Source organism: Falco naumanni, chromosome 1 (genome assembly GCF_017639655.2).
Source record: "Falco naumanni isolate bFalNau1 chromosome 1, bFalNau1.pat, whole genome shotgun sequence".
NCBI lineage: Eukaryota > Metazoa > Chordata > Aves > Falconiformes > Falconidae > Falco > Falco naumanni.
The window spans coordinates 16,726,632-16,743,745 of record NC_054054.1 but is presented as its reverse complement, the minus strand read 5'-3'; the positions used below and the strand labels follow the sequence as shown (position 1 = coordinate 16,743,745).

General features: G+C 40.7%; 1 protein-coding gene across 4 annotated transcripts in view; it reads left to right on the top strand.

Moving 5' to 3' along the window:
- Positions 1–17,114, top strand: part of WDFY3 (WD repeat and FYVE domain containing 3) — a 185,129-nt gene that overhangs the window by 97,125 nt on the left and 70,890 nt on the right. For 3 of the 4 annotated variants that reach the window (XM_040582543.1, XM_040582552.1, XM_040582534.1), the window contains exons 13-18: positions 721–1,178; positions 3,323–3,406; positions 8,631–8,808; positions 11,469–11,683; positions 13,345–13,457; positions 15,015–15,246. In XM_040582543.1, coding sequence (XP_040438477.1) covers positions 721–1,178; positions 3,323–3,406; positions 8,631–8,808; positions 11,469–11,683; positions 13,345–13,457; positions 15,015–15,246 — 1,280 coding nt within the window. The remainder of the gene's footprint in view (positions 1–720; positions 1,179–3,322; positions 3,407–8,630; positions 8,809–11,468; positions 11,684–13,344; positions 13,458–15,014; positions 15,247–17,114) is intronic. The other variant, XM_040582561.1, reaches the window with a different exon arrangement.

The window sequence follows — 17,114 nt, the reverse complement described above, 5'->3', positions numbered from 1 at the left end:
CTATACTGTGGCTTTGTATTTGTTCAGCAAATAAGGTTTTATCCGTTTTTGTTTCTCTCAGGCTTATTTTTGAACAGAAACTCTTAAGATTGAGTTTCACTCAATGCAGAGATTTATGGGTTTCATTATAGAGGAAGGCTAAAACTAAGTGAATTTTTGGACTAATTCTTTGGTGCCGTTATCTTTTGAGTGCTGTTGTGGCTTCATAGCTGCCAAGTGCTTATGCATTGTAGATTTTGAGCACACCTGTGTTAAGATGCTCTGAGGTTTAGATGTCTCATTGCTACAGGCAATTGTTTGCCCACTTTTGTTTGAAATTGTTTGTGAAGTATGATGGCAGAGTATATTTCTTTCCAATAGCTGTAGTCTTTGACTTATCACTAAGGGAATTACCTGGGGATTTTGGGTTCTCTTCTAGGCTTGGTCAAGTCTTTTCTGTTGGAAGGTTTATTTACCTCCTGAATTTCTTATTTCTAAATTAAGGGCAACGCTTTACTTTACCCCCCACGTTTTCTCTTTTTATTTTGTAAGCTCTTGAAGATGGGGACTCTTACAGTACAAAGCTGATCTTTGGAGACTTCAGGCATTACCAAAGTCTGACAAATGACAGGAGGATTTTGTTAGCATATCAAACAAAAGCAGTCCTACTTTTTTCCAAGCTGTTTGTAATGCCTGCTGCTTTTTTTTCTTCTTTGTTTTGATTGTTTGTTTTGTCCATAGGCCCTCCTCTCAGTGCTGAGAGAAAGTCACCGCACAAGAACTGTTTTTAGAAAAGTTGGTGGATTTGTGTATGTCACATCCTTACTCGTTGCTATGGAAAGATCTTTGTGCTCACCACCTAAGAATGGCTGGGAGAAAGTAAACCAGAATCAAGTGTTTGAACTGCTTCACACTGTGTTCTGCACATTGACTGCAGCAATGCGCTATGAGCCAGCCAACTCTCATTTCTTCAAAACAGAGATCCAGTATGAAAAACTGGCAGATGCTGTTCGATTACTTGGCTGCTTCTCAGACTTGAGAAAAATAAGTCCCTTGAATGTCTTCCCTTCAAATACACAACTATTTCAAAGACTTTTGGAGGATGACCTAATATCCCTGGATTCTGTGTCACCTACACTAAGACACTGCAGCAAACTTTTTATTTACCTCTACAAGGTAGCAACAGATTCTTTTGACAGGTATGAACTTTGCTGCTTGTTTTTATTATTATTTTTCTCTTCCTGTTGTACCTGCCACCCCCACCCCTCCGCAGTGTTCCCACAAATAGTTTTTGTTGAATACATTCATTGCAAACTTTTGTATTTCTATTTCAATTGATTTCTTTGTTCCCTCACACCAGTGAGAGGAATAGAAGGTGTCAACATCTGACCAAATATTGACTTAGCTTATTGGTGTTCTCCAGGGTATGCAGCGTTCTCTCTGATGCTGAATGTTTTTGTCATGGCAGCAATTAGGATAGGGGTGTCAGTTTATGGTTACATTTGATGTGTTGAAGCAACCTGTTGATTGATAGGCAGACTGTCTGGTTGCTTTGTTGTACAGAACTACTAAATTTTTATATTTTTATTAAGTCATATGAAAAATTGGATTTTGAACATCACACCTTAACTTTATGTTTTCTTTGATATGGGACTTTAAGTAATTAGATAATTTAATGACAAATTTAGAATCATAGAATCGTTTAGGTTGGAAAAGACACTTTAAGGTTGTTGAGTCCAACTGTTAGCCTAGCACTGCCAAGTCCGCCACTAAACCATGTCCCTAAGCACCACATCTACACATCTTTTGAATACCTCCAGGGATGGTGACTGAACCACTTCCCTGGGCAGCCTGTTCCCATGCTTGACAGCCCTTTCAGTGCAGAAAATTTTGCTAACATCTGATCTAAACCTTCCCTGTTGCAACCTGAGGCTTCTTCCTCTTGTCCTGTTGCTTGTTACTTGGGAGAAGAGATGGACCCTCACCTGCCTACAACCTCCTTTCAGGTCGTTGTAGAGGGCAATAACGTCTCCTCTGAGCCTCCTTGTTACTGAACACATCTAGACTAGACATCTCGTTTTAGGTGGATTGGTATGTTCTGTAAAGTTCTAACTAGTCTGTAAATTACTGGTTTTTTTTAATTTAACTGGGAGACTCTCCTAGAGTTAAACAATTAGAATTTAAATTATACTTGAGATTTGAAATGAACAGTAATGTGTGTTTTAAAGTTGATTCAAAATCACAACAAAACTTAATGAAATATGTGTTGAAGATTGGCTTGTCTTAAAATAGTTCTCGACCATAATTTAAGGTACAAAAAAGTAAATCACAGGTCTAAGCTTAGTTTCTGGGACCTTGGAGCTTCTGCACCCCAGCTATTTATACATGTGACCCTGTTTTAATAAGATGGGCTACCTAGTTAGTCAAAACAGGGTCTGATTTTCCAAGTGTTGAAGGTATGGCTGTGTACATTGAGGTATTAATGGAGCTGCCAGTTGGTCAGGCTTTCTTAAGCTAGCTGACTAGTAGTACAAACTTTGTGTTCTTGCTAATGAACGTTTTAACATCTTGCCTCCAAAGCAGCAAATCTTAATGCTTTTCTCTTGCTTAAAAAAAAAATACCCCACAAACAAACAAAAAAAGAAAAAACAACAAACCAACAACATACACACCCACCCACCCACCCCCAAACTAAAAGCCAAAACCAGAAATCAATCTACTTGATCTCATTTTAAAGTATCATTAAGGCATTTAGCTAGGGGCAGGAAAAGTAATATTAAAAATGCATTGGATGTACTGTAGAAGTTATAACGCTGGCTGACAGTAGAGTATGAGGGGTCAAAGGGGTAAGTAAATCCCCTGGTATTGTTTGCATAAGTTATCTCATTAAGTTCATTTTTTGGTGTTTTTTGGCTGTAATCTTCCATGACTGCATTCTTTCTTCTTAAATTTTCTGATCATCATTCTTCCTAAAGCTTACATTGCTTTTTATTTCTTACTCATGTTAGTTATGCTTAATTTACTGAGGTTTTACTTTCTCCTCTCAATTTCCACTCTTCAACACTGAAAGATGTTCTGTTTCGCTAGTGTGGTCGTATCAGTAAACCTCTGCAGAATAATGAACAAGCGCTGCAGAGTCCTACTGTAAAACAAGTATATGTTTTGCATGTCCATGTTTTACCTGATGCGTGTTGTTCCGTAGTGTCCTTCGTCTCATCTGTGTTGTTTCTGAAAAATGGATCCTATTAATGGTTTTATTGGTGCTTTTGTAAAACTAACAAGCTTATGGCTTCTGGTTTCTTCTCTAACCTCTCTGTCCTACCCCTGTCTGTTTTGTCTGTAGTCGTGCAGAACAGATCCCTCCTTGCCTGACAAATGAGACTTCTCTCCCCTCTCCCTGGGGTACGCCAGCTTTGTCCAGGAAAAGGTACCGACCCTTCAAAGAGAAGTTGATCTCACTTCTGATTTCTCTCTCACTGTTGTGTTTCTCAGTTTTGGGGGAATTTTTCTCTCAAGTTGCTATTTCTTTCTGAGGTGTGCATTTTCACTTGTATGTTTACTGAATAAAATAAATGTAAAGGTATGTTTCGTAGTGACTCTAACAGATGGGATTAAAGATGTCTCCAGACTCCTGAAGCACTGCATGAAGTTCATGATTCAAAACCAAATAAGGTCTAGTATAAGAAATGATCTAAGGGAGGTATAAATGACACACTCGGGAGCAGTTCAAAGTAGTTCAGACTATGCTAGTAGACCAATTAATACAGCAGGATTTCTGTTTTCTTGACTGATTTTTCAAGAAAAGATACTTTCAGTTGGAAGGTGGATGGGGTGTTAGTAATTGCACAGAATGAAAAATAAACAGTGAACCTGTCAGTACTTGACTAACAAGTGATGTAGAGGCATGCTAAATTAAAAGGTTTGAAAAGCAAGCACAAATAGCACAATTCAGAAATCCTAACACCTACTTCCCTGCCAAGCTGCTGTCTTTTCTTACGCATCTTACTGTCTGATAGATTATTTTTTCTTAAAAAAAAAAAAAAAAAAGTTTACTGATTCAACAATAGTGTGACTTACAGGCCTGTGCAAATGATGAAAAGGAGATTTTTCCTGGAGCCCCTGTGGAAGAGGGCAGCCATTTGTTTTCTGAAAATGCAGGTTAGGCAGAGATTTGCTTCTGACGGCTAAAAAGACATTTGAAAGAATAGGTTATCTGAGGTGCAGGTGTCACGTGTAGAAAATACTATCATTTTTCCTTGGTGTGTGGCTTAAAATATGCCACCAAGTTTCGTATTTGGAATGTAACAGATTTTGCTTTTGGAAACTGCTTTGAAAGGAAATGTTTGTACTTGAGCAAGTTAGTAAAGAGAAGCCTTTTTTTTGTCTTTCTGAGTGATATTACCCAAGTCAGGGACTGGCTTGGGCAAGGCAACTTTTCCAATAAACCAGAACATCTTAGACTGTCATTTCCTTTCTTTTCTGACACTGAGGCATTTATGAGCAAATGCAGCAACTGCTGTTCACAGAGGAAAAACCTTAGCTGCCAAACTCCTTTCCCTCTCGCTTACTCTGAAGCAACTTAAAGGAAAACAGCCTCCTGTGGAGGATTTTAGTGCTGCAGCTCTGATATTAATCTCTGTAGCATTATGGATTGCCTTTTCCTTTACTACATTTTGCTGTTCTGCCAGGTATAACTGGCATGGCTGCTGAGGTTCACTGAATTACTCAAACACGCAGGTACGCAAAGGCTTGCAGCAGAATGCATGCAATGCGTGCCAAGCAGGAGCTGACTCCAGGGCATAATGAATAAAAGTGTGCCAGATGGGTAGTTGATGCAGCCTGGTACTTAAAATATAAATATATGTATATATGAAAGATATGTTAGGCTTCCTGTGTGTGTTTTTTGTAGTACTGAAAATGAAATCTGAAAGCCATGTGATAAAAGGTGATTAAAGATTGGATGGTTTAAAAAGTCAGTATCCCTTGGGATGCTTTGGGCGATTTAGGTAAGCACCTTGTATAGTAATGTGGGTACTTGCTGAGGTGAAGGAGTGTGTTTGATATGGATCTTAACAAACAAAAAAGACCTTTGGGTGATAACAAGTTGTGTAAGACTCCAAGCAAAAGTGGACAGAAAGAATCATCATTCTGGCCTGTACAACTTTTCAGATCTCTTCTGTAAAGCATGTTTTCAAGTAAAAAAATAGACAGGGCTAGGCTTTTCAAAAGGTCTGTTTGAGCAGCTGTCGCTTTCTCACAATTGTTCAGTGTCATGTTTGTCATTCCTGGTGCATTCAGTGCCAATAGCTGGGATCTTCCTTCTTTCAAAAATAAACATCTTAGTCCAATTTTTTTTTTTTTTCTCTTTTTAAATGTCAGGTACGGTCAGATTCTGTTGAAATTAACTCTTCTGAGAGAAGTGTTTACTCTTTTCTTGTTTTCTGTCTCCTTTACTTTGTTTCCTGGGATCTCCCTTGTTGTTGTGGCTTGGATTTCTGCCTTTTGACTCTTAAGACAAGCGCCTGAGAGAGCACCCCGTGTTGTTTGCTAAAAGAGCAAGCAGACACTATGCAAACAAATAATTCTTACAATCAAAAATAGTACAGTTCTGGTTTTGATGCACACAGTCTAGAATGGTTCTGGATACATAGATGTGCTAATATTCTCTCTCAGATATTTCTGCCACTTCTCAAAACTGTAAATTCCCTGAGGAGTGGTGCCCTCCAAGTGTTATCCTTATGTAAACAGAGTAGGTAGGACTGCTTAAGCACATGCGTTGGGATGGGAGTGCATATGTGTCCCCCCTGCTGTCTGGAGTGCATTGTTCTTCTACCTCTCCTGTATAATTTGAATGAAAAACTACAGCTTTGTGCTGGTTGTTTGATAGCTGGAGATTTTGGTAGAAAAAACTTACCTTGACACAAGACACACTCCCTCTCGCTCTCTGAGAGGATGCTTTGGGCCTGACAAGGTGAAGTAGAGAACAGAATGTAGCTTTAACTTTAAAATACTTCAGCCATTGTTTTCACAAAGTTTGGATGGTGATTATTCTGGGGAATGATATGCAGGGGGTTTATCTACAATAAACCTTATGTATTTCTTTCCAGATGAAAATAGTGTTATAATTCTCATAAAGATTTGTACTTAATTATGTAATTTAAACTTAAATATTTTTTCAGTTTTATTTTTTGTTAAATTAGACAGATGTGTGAGCTGTCTGTCATCTTCAGGTGCCTTTTTCCATTGTCCCCTTCTTCCTTTCTTCTCTTTAAAAGGATCCTATAAAAAATGTGTAAGCATGGTTAAATTTATTTTTTGCAGGTTTTGCACTGACCCATAGTGCAAATCCTTTGGCAGGATTTTGTAGGTTCTATTTTATTTTCCCTGCCTAGGAAATCTTTTTGAACTTTTTTTGGTTGTTTTGATACAAGTTTTCCTTATATAGAAAAAACAGAATGTATTTTAAAACTATGTGGACACTTCCAATAATACATGCTTGAAGGACATAACTTTTACTTCGATTGCTAACAGAAAAGCAAATAGGCTAGCCTTGCCTGTCTTCCCTTTTCAGTTTGTTCTATGTAATATTGAAGTCTAGACCGTTTCAGGCCAGGATCATGTGCTTATTCATGAATCATACTGAGCAATGGCTCATGTTTTTATCAGGCTGTCACTGTACTACTGTGTTACAGCCTCACAGTTTACCTAATGAGGTGAATGTAATAGTGCAGATGAGGGTGCTTAGAAATAAAATTTATGCTTAAAAGTGGATAGAAGCTTGATCTTCAGGAGTGTATTGGGGAGTGGAATTTCACTAGACTGAAGAGCATTCTAAAATACAAATGGATGTTGAGTTTTTAAACTGTGTCCTGTAAAAGTTGCATTGAGACACTCAAGGTGACATTGGAAAGCAGTAGCAGTTTTCTTCAGATGGAGTGCTAGGATGCATGAGAAACAATTGCCCATGTTTCAGTCTCTGCATTAAGACAGAACAGGGTTGAGATAACATCTCTCTATGACAGTATTTACCAATTGTTCTGCTGTTCTTAATTCCACTTAATTTTAAAAGGCACAACAAAGCCGCCTTCTGCCTGCCAGATGTTTCAGTCTGTGAGTCTGCTAGAGAAGTTTAGGAAATTGATGGTTAGAGAGTCTGAAAAACACTAGAAAAATTTATTTGGGCAGGTCTTTTTTTTTAGTGGTTACAATAGAATTTCCATACTATTTCATGTTTGCCATCAGTGTTAGCTGAATAAAGCATCAGTAATTTCATCTTTCTTCCAAAACTCTCTTTTAAAAAGTGCTCTTGGATTGTTCAGATGCAGAGTTGTTGATCTGCTATTAGCCTTTTCAATAGAAACACTTTTGTTGGAATGTTATTTATCCAGCCTATTTTCCAACCAGCACAAGAAGGTTGTGCTGTACTTTCTAGTGTCCTGTCTTAGGCTAAATAATCCATTGCCTCAGCCTTTCTCCACAAATGAAGTTTCTTGCTGGGGTGGGTACAGGTGTGTTTGAGATGCAGCATGCAGAGTGTTTAGGACAGAATTGCACTTGCAGCCATCCTCGTCTCCCATCTACGTCCTGTTTTTCCCCCAGGAGAAAAGATTTCCTAGTTGGAAGTGCCTAATGGGTGAGGCACAGTGAGTCTCCAAGTGTTACTTCTGTTAGGGTTAGGGGTTAGGTAAATCTCTTGTCAATGAGAACACGAGAGAAAATGTCTCAACTGATTTGATAGGAAGAGACCCGTTTTTCACTGGATTCACTTCTTGTAAAACAGCAGGCGATATTTGATCTGCAAGAAAAATGGTTACACAGAGTTTGTTTTCTTTCTTTTTACATATAAGAATATATGTTAAATACTGTAAGAATATGGGTGACTTTGGTTGTTTTTTTTCTGTTTTCGTGGTGAGCGTGAGCCTTTCGAGCTGTCTTTTGCTTTGAAAGCAACATCTTGAAAGCATATGTTCAGTAAGCTGCTCATGCTGTTTGTGTGTTGAATCTTCTGCTGATAGAAAAATGGCATCAAGCTGATAACTCTGAGTTTCAATGAGAAACACATCTACAGCTCTCAGCACAAGTGGTTGCTTCTAAGTCAGTGTCAAAGCCTCTTTTCCCTTGATCAGAATAAAGCAGCTTTATGTAAAACTAAATTGCCATAGCAGTTACAGAAAGACTGAGATCATACTTTCTGTTCTTGTAGGCTAATCAGAGATTGCTGAGCATTTTGTAATAGCGTGTTTTGTAGTCAGTTGTTAATGAAAAGCAAATGGGGAGAAATGTATTCAGAGATGAATTCATTCTCCAGAACAGGAGCAGTGATGGCTTGCATGCTGCTGTTGCTGTGTGCTGCTACCACAACTAGAATGAAAAGAGGGAGGCAATAAAGGCAACCTTTCCGTTCTTCAAACTGCATAGCACCTGGGGAAAAGGCTTCTGAGTTCAAGCATAGTTGAGAGATTGAAACTCTTCCAGTTTGTCTTTGGGGAAACATGTCCAACAGGTTTGAGAAGAGGAAAGTACTTGGTCTGAGGGAAGAGAAGGGAGGGGGGAGTAATGTCTATAGGCCAGTTCAACTTTACATCTGTTTGAAATATGCAAAGCTCATAATAGATGGGTGTTGTAACCACGGGATGTTTTCTGTCCTGCAGGCATGCATATCATTCTGTTTCAACACCACCTGTTTGCCCTCAGAAAAACATAACCGATATGAAACTCCAAACAGGACCCACATCCATACAAAGCTCTGATGCAGTCATTATCCACCCTGGTGCTATGCTCGCGATGCTGGATCTTCTGGCCTCTGTTGGATCAGCTACACACCCAGAGGTAGGGAAAAAAATTTCTGCTGTCTTAAGTTTTGAGAGTGACTGGGAAAAAGGTTGGCTATGGCAAATAGGAAAACAAATGATGTCGTCTCATTTTGTGCTGAGAAACTAATACATTTCACAGATGAATAACTGGTGACTTAGAGGACTGACAGAAATAAGTTTATTTCATAGGCTTTGTTTTGTTTTGTCTCTTTCAAACTCCTGGCAACAATGTAAATTTAAAGAAATTTCTGCAGTGGCCATCAGATCGAGTCTCTAAACACTGTGATTAATTCACATTTTCCCTGATGTATTGTGTTAACGTGTAGTATGAGGAGGACTTGGGATTGGACATTATGCCTTGCTGCGTATGTGCTGTTTGAAATAGGTGGACTGTGTTCTACTTCCAAAATTCTATGGCCGCCTTTGTACAATTCCCAAAGCAAAACCTCTACTGGTGGTTCGGATGTAAAGGATTTGTTGGACATTTTCTGGAGTTTCTAAAGTATTTCTTGTTTGAGATGTCTTCCCTGAAGAACACACTTTCTTTAAATAAAAAAAAAAAAAAAAATAATCTGAAAGCTTACAAGAATTACTAGACTTGATTCCTCTTTCTTGTGCTCTACTGGTGATCAGTGTGGCAACTTTCTGTCTTCAGGGCATTAATTTGACAGTTGTGTTGCAGCTATCTTAAAATTTGTAGATGTAATGATGGGGAGCAGAATGAAGCCCCCATAATCCAAGGGGAAATGGTCAGTGACCTGCTGCTCCACTTGGACACACAGACAAGTCTATGGGGCAGGATGGGACCGCCGAGGGTACTGAGGGAGCTGGGGAACCACTCACTCAGCCACTTGCCATCATTTACCAGCAGACCTGGCTAACCGGGGATGTCTAAGTTGACTGGAAGTTACCAAATGTGGTGTCTGTTTACAAGAAGGGCCAGAAGGAGGGCCCAGGGAGCTACAGGCCTGTCAGCCTGACCTCGGTGATGGGGAAGGTTACGGAGCAGGTCATCCTGAGCGCCATCATGCAGCATGTGCAGATCAGCGCGGGGATGAGGCCCAGCCAGCAGGGGTGTGTGAAAGGCAGGTCCTGCTTGATGAACCTGATCTCCTCCTGTGACAAGGTGACCCACCTAGTGGATGAGGGAAAGGCTGTGGGTGCTGTCTAGCTGGACTTCAGTAAAGCCTTTGACACCGTGTCCCACAGCATCTCCTGGGGAAACCGGCTGCTCGCGGCCTGTAGGTGTGTGCTCCGGGCTGGGTAAAAGGCTGGCTGGCTGGCCGAGCCCAAAGGGGGGTGGGGAATGGAGCCACATCCAGCTGGCGGCCGGGCACACGTGGTGTTCCCCAGGGCTCAGCGCTGGGGCCGGTCCCGGTTCGTGTCTCTGTCTGTGATCTGGGCGAGGGGATCGAGTGCCCCCTCAGCGAGTCTGCAGCCAACACCCGGCTGGGCAGGGGTGCTGATCTGCTGGAGGGCAGGAGGCTCTGCAGAGGGGTCTGGGCAGGCTGGATCCGTGGGCCCAGGCCACTTGTATGAGGTTCCACAGGGCCGAGTGCCGGGTCCTGCCCTGGGGTCACACCGGCCCCACGCAGCGCTCCAGGCTGGGGCAGAGCGGCTGGGAAGTGCCTGGGGGGAAAGGGCCTGGGGGTGCCGGTGGGCAGCCGGCTGGGCAGGAGCCAGCACCGTGCCCAGGTGGCCAGGAGGGCCAGCAGCATCCCGGCTTGTGTCAGCAACAGCGTGGCCAGCGGGACCAGGGCAGTGACCGTCCCCCTGCACTGGGCACTGGTGAGGCCGCCCCTGGAATCCTGTGTTCAGGTTGGGGCCCCTCGCTGCAGGAGGGACACTGAGGGGCTGGAGCGTGTCCAGAGACGGGCAGCGGGGCTGGGGAAGGGGCTGGGGCACAAGTGTTGTGAGGGGCGGCTGAGGGAGCCGGGGTGTTCAGCCTGGAGACAAGGAAGCTCAGGGGGGGCTTATCGCTCTCTGCCACTGCCTGACAGGAGGCAGTAGGCGGGTGGGGGTCGGTCTCTCATCCCAAGTAACAAGCAGTAGGACAAGAAGAAATGGCCTCAAGTTGCACCAGGGGGGGTTTATACTGGATATTAGGAAGATTTCTTTATGTAATTGTTGTCAAGCATGGGAACAGCTTGCCCAGTGAAGTGTTTGAGTCACCATCCCTGGAGGTATTTTAAGTAGATGTAAATGGGTCACCTGGGGACATGCTTTAGTGGTGGACTTGGCAGTGGTAGTTTAACGGTTGGACTCCGGAATCTTTGGTCTTTTCCAACCTAAGTGGGTTTATGATTGTGTGTTAAGTTACTAATATTACCTTAGCAGTCATAAAAGTTCTTAGTACGGTCTAAGCATGTAGAATTTCTAAACAGGCTTACTTCTTCTGGCAAAAAGGAAAGGTTAGTTTAACCCTCCATACGTGCATTGTTTTTCTTTACAATTGTAGTGTAATCTTTCATATATCTTATTATCCTTTTTCATAAAGTGACAGAAATGTTTCTTGACACACAGGTGCACACACACACACATTTAAGTACATGATATTTTCTGTATTTATTGCTAATGGTAGTTTCTTTTTAATTATTTTGCATAAAGGCTTTCTTTTATTTGCCTTTTCAGCTTGCATTCTCTCAAGTTGTGTGCTTTTTTTTTTTTTTTTCCCAGCACGCACTGGATCTCCAGCTGGCAGTGGCCAATATCCTGCAATCTCTAGTGCACACAGAGAGAAACCAACAAGTCATGTGCGAAGCTGGGCTCCATGCACGACTTCTGCAAAGATGCAGTGCTGCTCTGGCTGACGAGGACCACTCGCTGCATCCGCCACTCCAAAGGATGTTTGAAAGGCTGGCCTCCCAGGCACTGCAGCCGATGGTGTTGAGGTTAGAAGGATAGCATTGAAGTCCACTGAGCTGAGCCCAGCTGCCTGCGCTGTCGCTGGCTGGCTGTAAATGGCTCAGATTGTTAGCATAAGTGATCTTGTGTGGTAGTGATTGCATGGGATGCTGTTTTATTTCTCATCTGTCTTGCTTCTGTTAATAAGCACGTAACCCTAGACAAGTAAGGAATTGGAGCCGGGGGGAGAAGGGAGAAGTTTTGAGTGGGGAAATCTGTTTGGTGTTTATCCACAGAGATTGTACTGAGTTAAAAGCTTGTTTTCTTCCTGCAAATCTTGAGAGACTATCAAAAATGCTGTTCTTGGCTGGGTCCTGCAGGAAGAGGAAATATGAGGATGGTTTCCTTGACTTTTCTGTGCAACATTAAATACCTTAGATTGGAAAAACTTCAGGCCAGGAGTTGTATTTAGAACTTTAGTTTATGTGAAGGAAGTACAGAAATGCAGTACAAGAGGTATTGGGAAGTGAATGCATAGCTTTAAACAGTTGATCTTTCTGCATATTAACGCAAGTAGGTTTGTACATCTATGCTAGTTCATGAGCATATTTGTAACCATTTGTTAAATACCTAAACAGTTGTATTATAGTTTGGATTGCTTGCTGGATTATGGGAGACCTTTGTGTAGCCTTTCAATATAAAAAAGGGGGCTTATAGGAATGACACAGAGATATTTTTTTTACCAGGGCCTGCAGTGACAGGACCAGAGGCAAGGGTTTTAAAGTGAAAGAAGGTAGATTTAGTTTGGACATAAGGAAGACATTTTTTACAATGAGGTTGATGGGACACTGGAAGTTTGCCCAGGGAAGCTATGGGTACCCCATCACTGAAAGTGTTCAGGTCAGGTTGGACGGGGCTTTGAGCAACATGATATAGTGAAAGATGTCCCAGGCCACAGCAGAGGGGTTACACTAGATGATCTTTAAAGTTCCCTTCCAAGCCAAACCACCTTGTGATTCTGCAGTGTCAGCTGGAATAAGGAACTTAATGGTATGATCTCCTATGGATCACTGACTGGCTGATCTGCAGCCAGCACAGCTGCTTGGTTCATTTCAGTAGCATTTAGCTACATCAGAAATGATTCTGCAAGGAACATTCTTGCTGGTAGTTGCATTGCATTGCAGGGACTTAAGCTTCCCTAAGCATAGGCACCAATAGTCTAGGTAGCTGTAGATACAGGTACTAGAGCTATCTATAGGTGTAGATGTTGATAGCTGTGAAGTGATCCCCCAGCTAAATAGGAAACATAGGTAAAACAATGTGGAACTCACTTCAGCCTTCTGGTCTGCCTTCCAGATGCGCTCAGCTTGCCAAATGTGTATCGGTGAGCATCCTGGTGTTCTCCTGTAGGATGCGGGAGCCTCCTGCCAAGTCTTTGGAATTAAGAGAAGAGAATTGGGAGCTTTAGCGAAATTGTTCAGTTAGTTGAAATAATGTCAACTTTTGACAGCATGTGTTCAAAACTTGAATGGTTTTGAAGGATCAAATGTGTTTCTTGTAATTATGCATTAGTTAATTTTCTTAGTTAAAAGTGACATTTATTACAAGTAATTACTACCTTTTTAAAAAAAATGGTATTAGATTGGGTGCCATTCTGGGTGAATAATTAGACAAAATGATCTGTAAATTTTTTTATTCTCTTTCTTAGGGAATTTTTACGCTTGGGAAATCCTTTGAATTGCGGAGCTTGGGACAAAAAGCTGTTGAAACAGTACCGAGTGCATAAACCCAGCTCACTGAGTTTTGAACCGGAGATGAGAAGTAGGTGCTGAAGTGCTAGGAATTTTTGTAAAGAATGCTTCACTGACATCCCCAATTGCATACTTACGTAAAATTTGTAGATAAGCATCCATAAAAACTTAACTTTACTCAGCTTTGTCTGAATGGAAAATCAACAGAAAAGCTTGATTGGGAAAATCTCTAAAAGCAGAGGGAACGTAGTACTTGTATTTAATGTATATCCAGTGAGTTAATTATAATGTTTTACTTTAGGAACAGTGACTGTTAAATATGGTAGTAGTTTGCTTTGAAGTCTTGAGTAGATACTGAATTTGTAGTTATTTAACAGTAAAAGGAAAAATATTTTTCTCAGATACTTTCATGTGTACGTCACATGTCATTAAATCTATGTAGTGTCTCTCATGGGTTCAGTAAGGTGTCAGATAAAATAACTTAAATTCCTACGTGTAAGCATAATTCAATTTATTTCAGCTAGACTGAAGAACCTGGCTCATTGTTAGCATCACTAATAGTGAGAATTAAAAAGAAAAAAGAGCGCAATTTACCTAATCTGGCAGAATTTCAATCTAATAATATTTTCTCTTATAAAGAGGTAGAATTTGGAGTTGGAACACCCATTTTTAATTATTTAAAGTTGAGCAGTCCCTTTTTAACTATTCATTAATTTTTCATGGCAAATATTTGTAATGTTTTTACTCATTGCTTGCTTTCAATATATGTACTTTCCTGGTATCTTAAAATTGAACTCTTTAGTAGTATGTGGTAAGCATGTGTTGAATTAGTAGCACATAGTAACTTAAAAATTGTCAAGAAATAGGACACATGTAAATCATCTTTAAAAAAGAAAAAGGTTTGTGTGTGTCATTTTTAGTCCTGAAATTAACACTTTGGGAAAGTATTCACATGGCATTTTCATAGGATATTCCTAGATTATAGATACATATACATATGCATATGCAGTAGTAATTTTCATCATAACTTTGTGTGGTATCCTGTCATGGAAGTTCATCCATCTGATAGAATACATCATATTCTCTTAGCAGTTATGCATCAGCTCTGATTTTCACACTGGAAAGTTAGTTCTGGTTTCCAGCCATTTAACGAATCAATCTGATAAACTGCACTGAATGTCTGTAACTGATGTATTCCTCCAGCCGATTCAAACCTCTCTTCCAACATGTGCTCTTTCCTGTTATTATCCATGAGTTGTAGAGCTTGGGAATAGCAGTTCATGTAGTATTATGAGAGTGTCAGTAAAAGGTAGTACAAAGAAATCAATTGATAAGTTTCCAAAGCATGTGATATTTATTTCTGTGTGTCAACATATTTCTGTGTGGTTTTACCACAGACTTTCTGTAATACCTAGCACAAGATACTCATCTCTCTGCCTCAGCTGAATGTTTTTATAATGAGAGCAATACTCCCAACTCATCATCTTCTTAACTGAAAGGCAGGACTAGTCGACGATGATTGACAGTTCAGTTATCGTGTTGGAAGCAGTACTTGAAAAGTCCAAATAAATAGCCTAAAAATGCCTCCCTCTTGCAATGCTGTGTTGTTTCTTGGCTTCTACTGTAGATAGCATGGTTACCTCAATGGAAGGTCTGGGTTCTGACAGCGTCTTCGGTTTGCATGAAGACAGCCACTATCGGATAAGCAAGAGCCTGCTCAAGCCAGTAGAAGGGAGCACAGTACCCCTGACGAGAGTGAAGTGCTTGGTCTCCATGACAACCCCACATGATATCAGGCTTCATGGATCATCAGTTACGCCGGCCTTCATCGAGTTTGACACGTCTCTTGAAGGGTTCGGGTAAGGTCCTACAGTTCTCCCAAGTAACATGGGGCACAGTGCAATGTTTTACTTTCTTCTTTCAAAGAAATACTTGTAGTTTTTATTGGACTGTTTGCAAACCAGAAACAAATTAATTATTTAAAGAAAAGAAAGGAGTACTTCAAGCCACTTAAATTTCCACTCTGTAATTCATTAATGCCTTGAAACCAAATGCTTGCTTGCTGTGTGTGGAAGTTAGAAGTAGGTGTGTATCTAAATGTTGATAGTATGTTCTCAGTTCTGGATTTCACATGCCTTTTTAAATCAAAGGAACACCAACATACCCTTGCAGAAACTCATTAGTTGCTAGGATTTACGTGCAACATTTGGATGGCTCAAATGCTCTGTAACCCACTTAAAATTGCTGAAGAACTTGGAAATGCAGAAGTGGACAAATTGGAAATACAAGTAAAGCAGAGAAGGGAGTTATGTTGAGTCCAAATAACTGGAAAAAAATGTTTATTAGCTGGAGGTGTAGCCTGAATATAATGCTTAACTCATTTTGTTCTTTTAGTATGCAGTATCACCTTTTCTTACTGTTTTTCTCTCTCTAATTAAACACTTGCTGAGTAAGGCACTTTGAGTATCATGTAATATGATTTAACTTGACTGTTCAGAAGATGAAAACCTGACACCTTTCTCAGCTTCTATTTAAGGAAAGTGTTTTGTCTTTTTGTTTGTAAAAATGGAATAGAAGAACCTCAAAATACTCATTCTGTTCTGTGCTTAAGGGTAAATATCTCAAAAATTGCTATAAAATTTCAGACCAATATTATATGGAACAGGTATTCCTTAACTGCCTGGTGACTGGTCCTTAGGCAGAGGCTCGCAATTAGGCTGAAAGCCAGGATCTCAGAGAAGGCAGTGTTGTGAGGCACATGCAAGTTAAGACAATTGGGAATGGCACCTGAAATAAGTAATTGTTCAGAATTTCCCAGAAGCTTGGTTAAAATCTTAAAAACCTTGACTCTAGAAGCTTCATTAAAAGGCTTTTAGTGACATGAACCACCAAAAATGACAACTGATGTGAAGCCCAAAAGTGTGTGACAGATTCTTGTTTGAGATGAGTAGCTCCTCAATGTTTTTTAAAAGAACTTAGAAGAGGTGGAAATGATCGGTTTTCCACAACTGTGCTAAAATTTCATAAAACCAGAAACAGTTTGACCTGACAGAATTGTTCATCTTGTCTTTTTCTTTCCATCTTCATATTTTTATTATATATACTACTACTAAAATCTTTTTTTCTGTTCTGATGTGGCCTTTGACAGAGCCAGTTCATCTTAGTGCACTTGTTCCAGTTTATTTGGGATGACTGGTCTGAGAGCAGAGTCCAGCCTGGATATTTGGGAGCTCTGCTCTGCATTCTCTGTTCAGCTTTGCGAAGTAAGAGTGTGTCACAGCACTCTCCAAACTATCAAGCTGCAACAAGGTCTTTTACCATCTCATACCAACACACTCTTCATGCCAGTCCCTCTGCTACCTTCCCCTCATCTCACGTCATCCAGAAGCACTCTCTCTTCTCTTGCTTCTTCCTCTCTCTACTTCTTCCTTGGCTCTCAACTCCTTACCAGAACCAGCCACAGCTGCACCGTGTCTACATCAGCCAACCCCCCGCCCCTGAAGCCAGCCCACAGCTGTATATTATCAATGTTAATTAACCTGCCTTCATTCCTCTACAGGCGTGCAGCACCCATTTTCCATGTAGGCTTCATATCCAGTGTAGTCAGGGACAGAGCTTTCTTTGAAAATAAATGTTGCTCAGAGCTCTGTTCTGCATCCTTCACAAGAGAAAAGAAAATGTTTTGGACCAGAAAAGAACTTGAAATAGGCTAGCAAAATGAACTGTC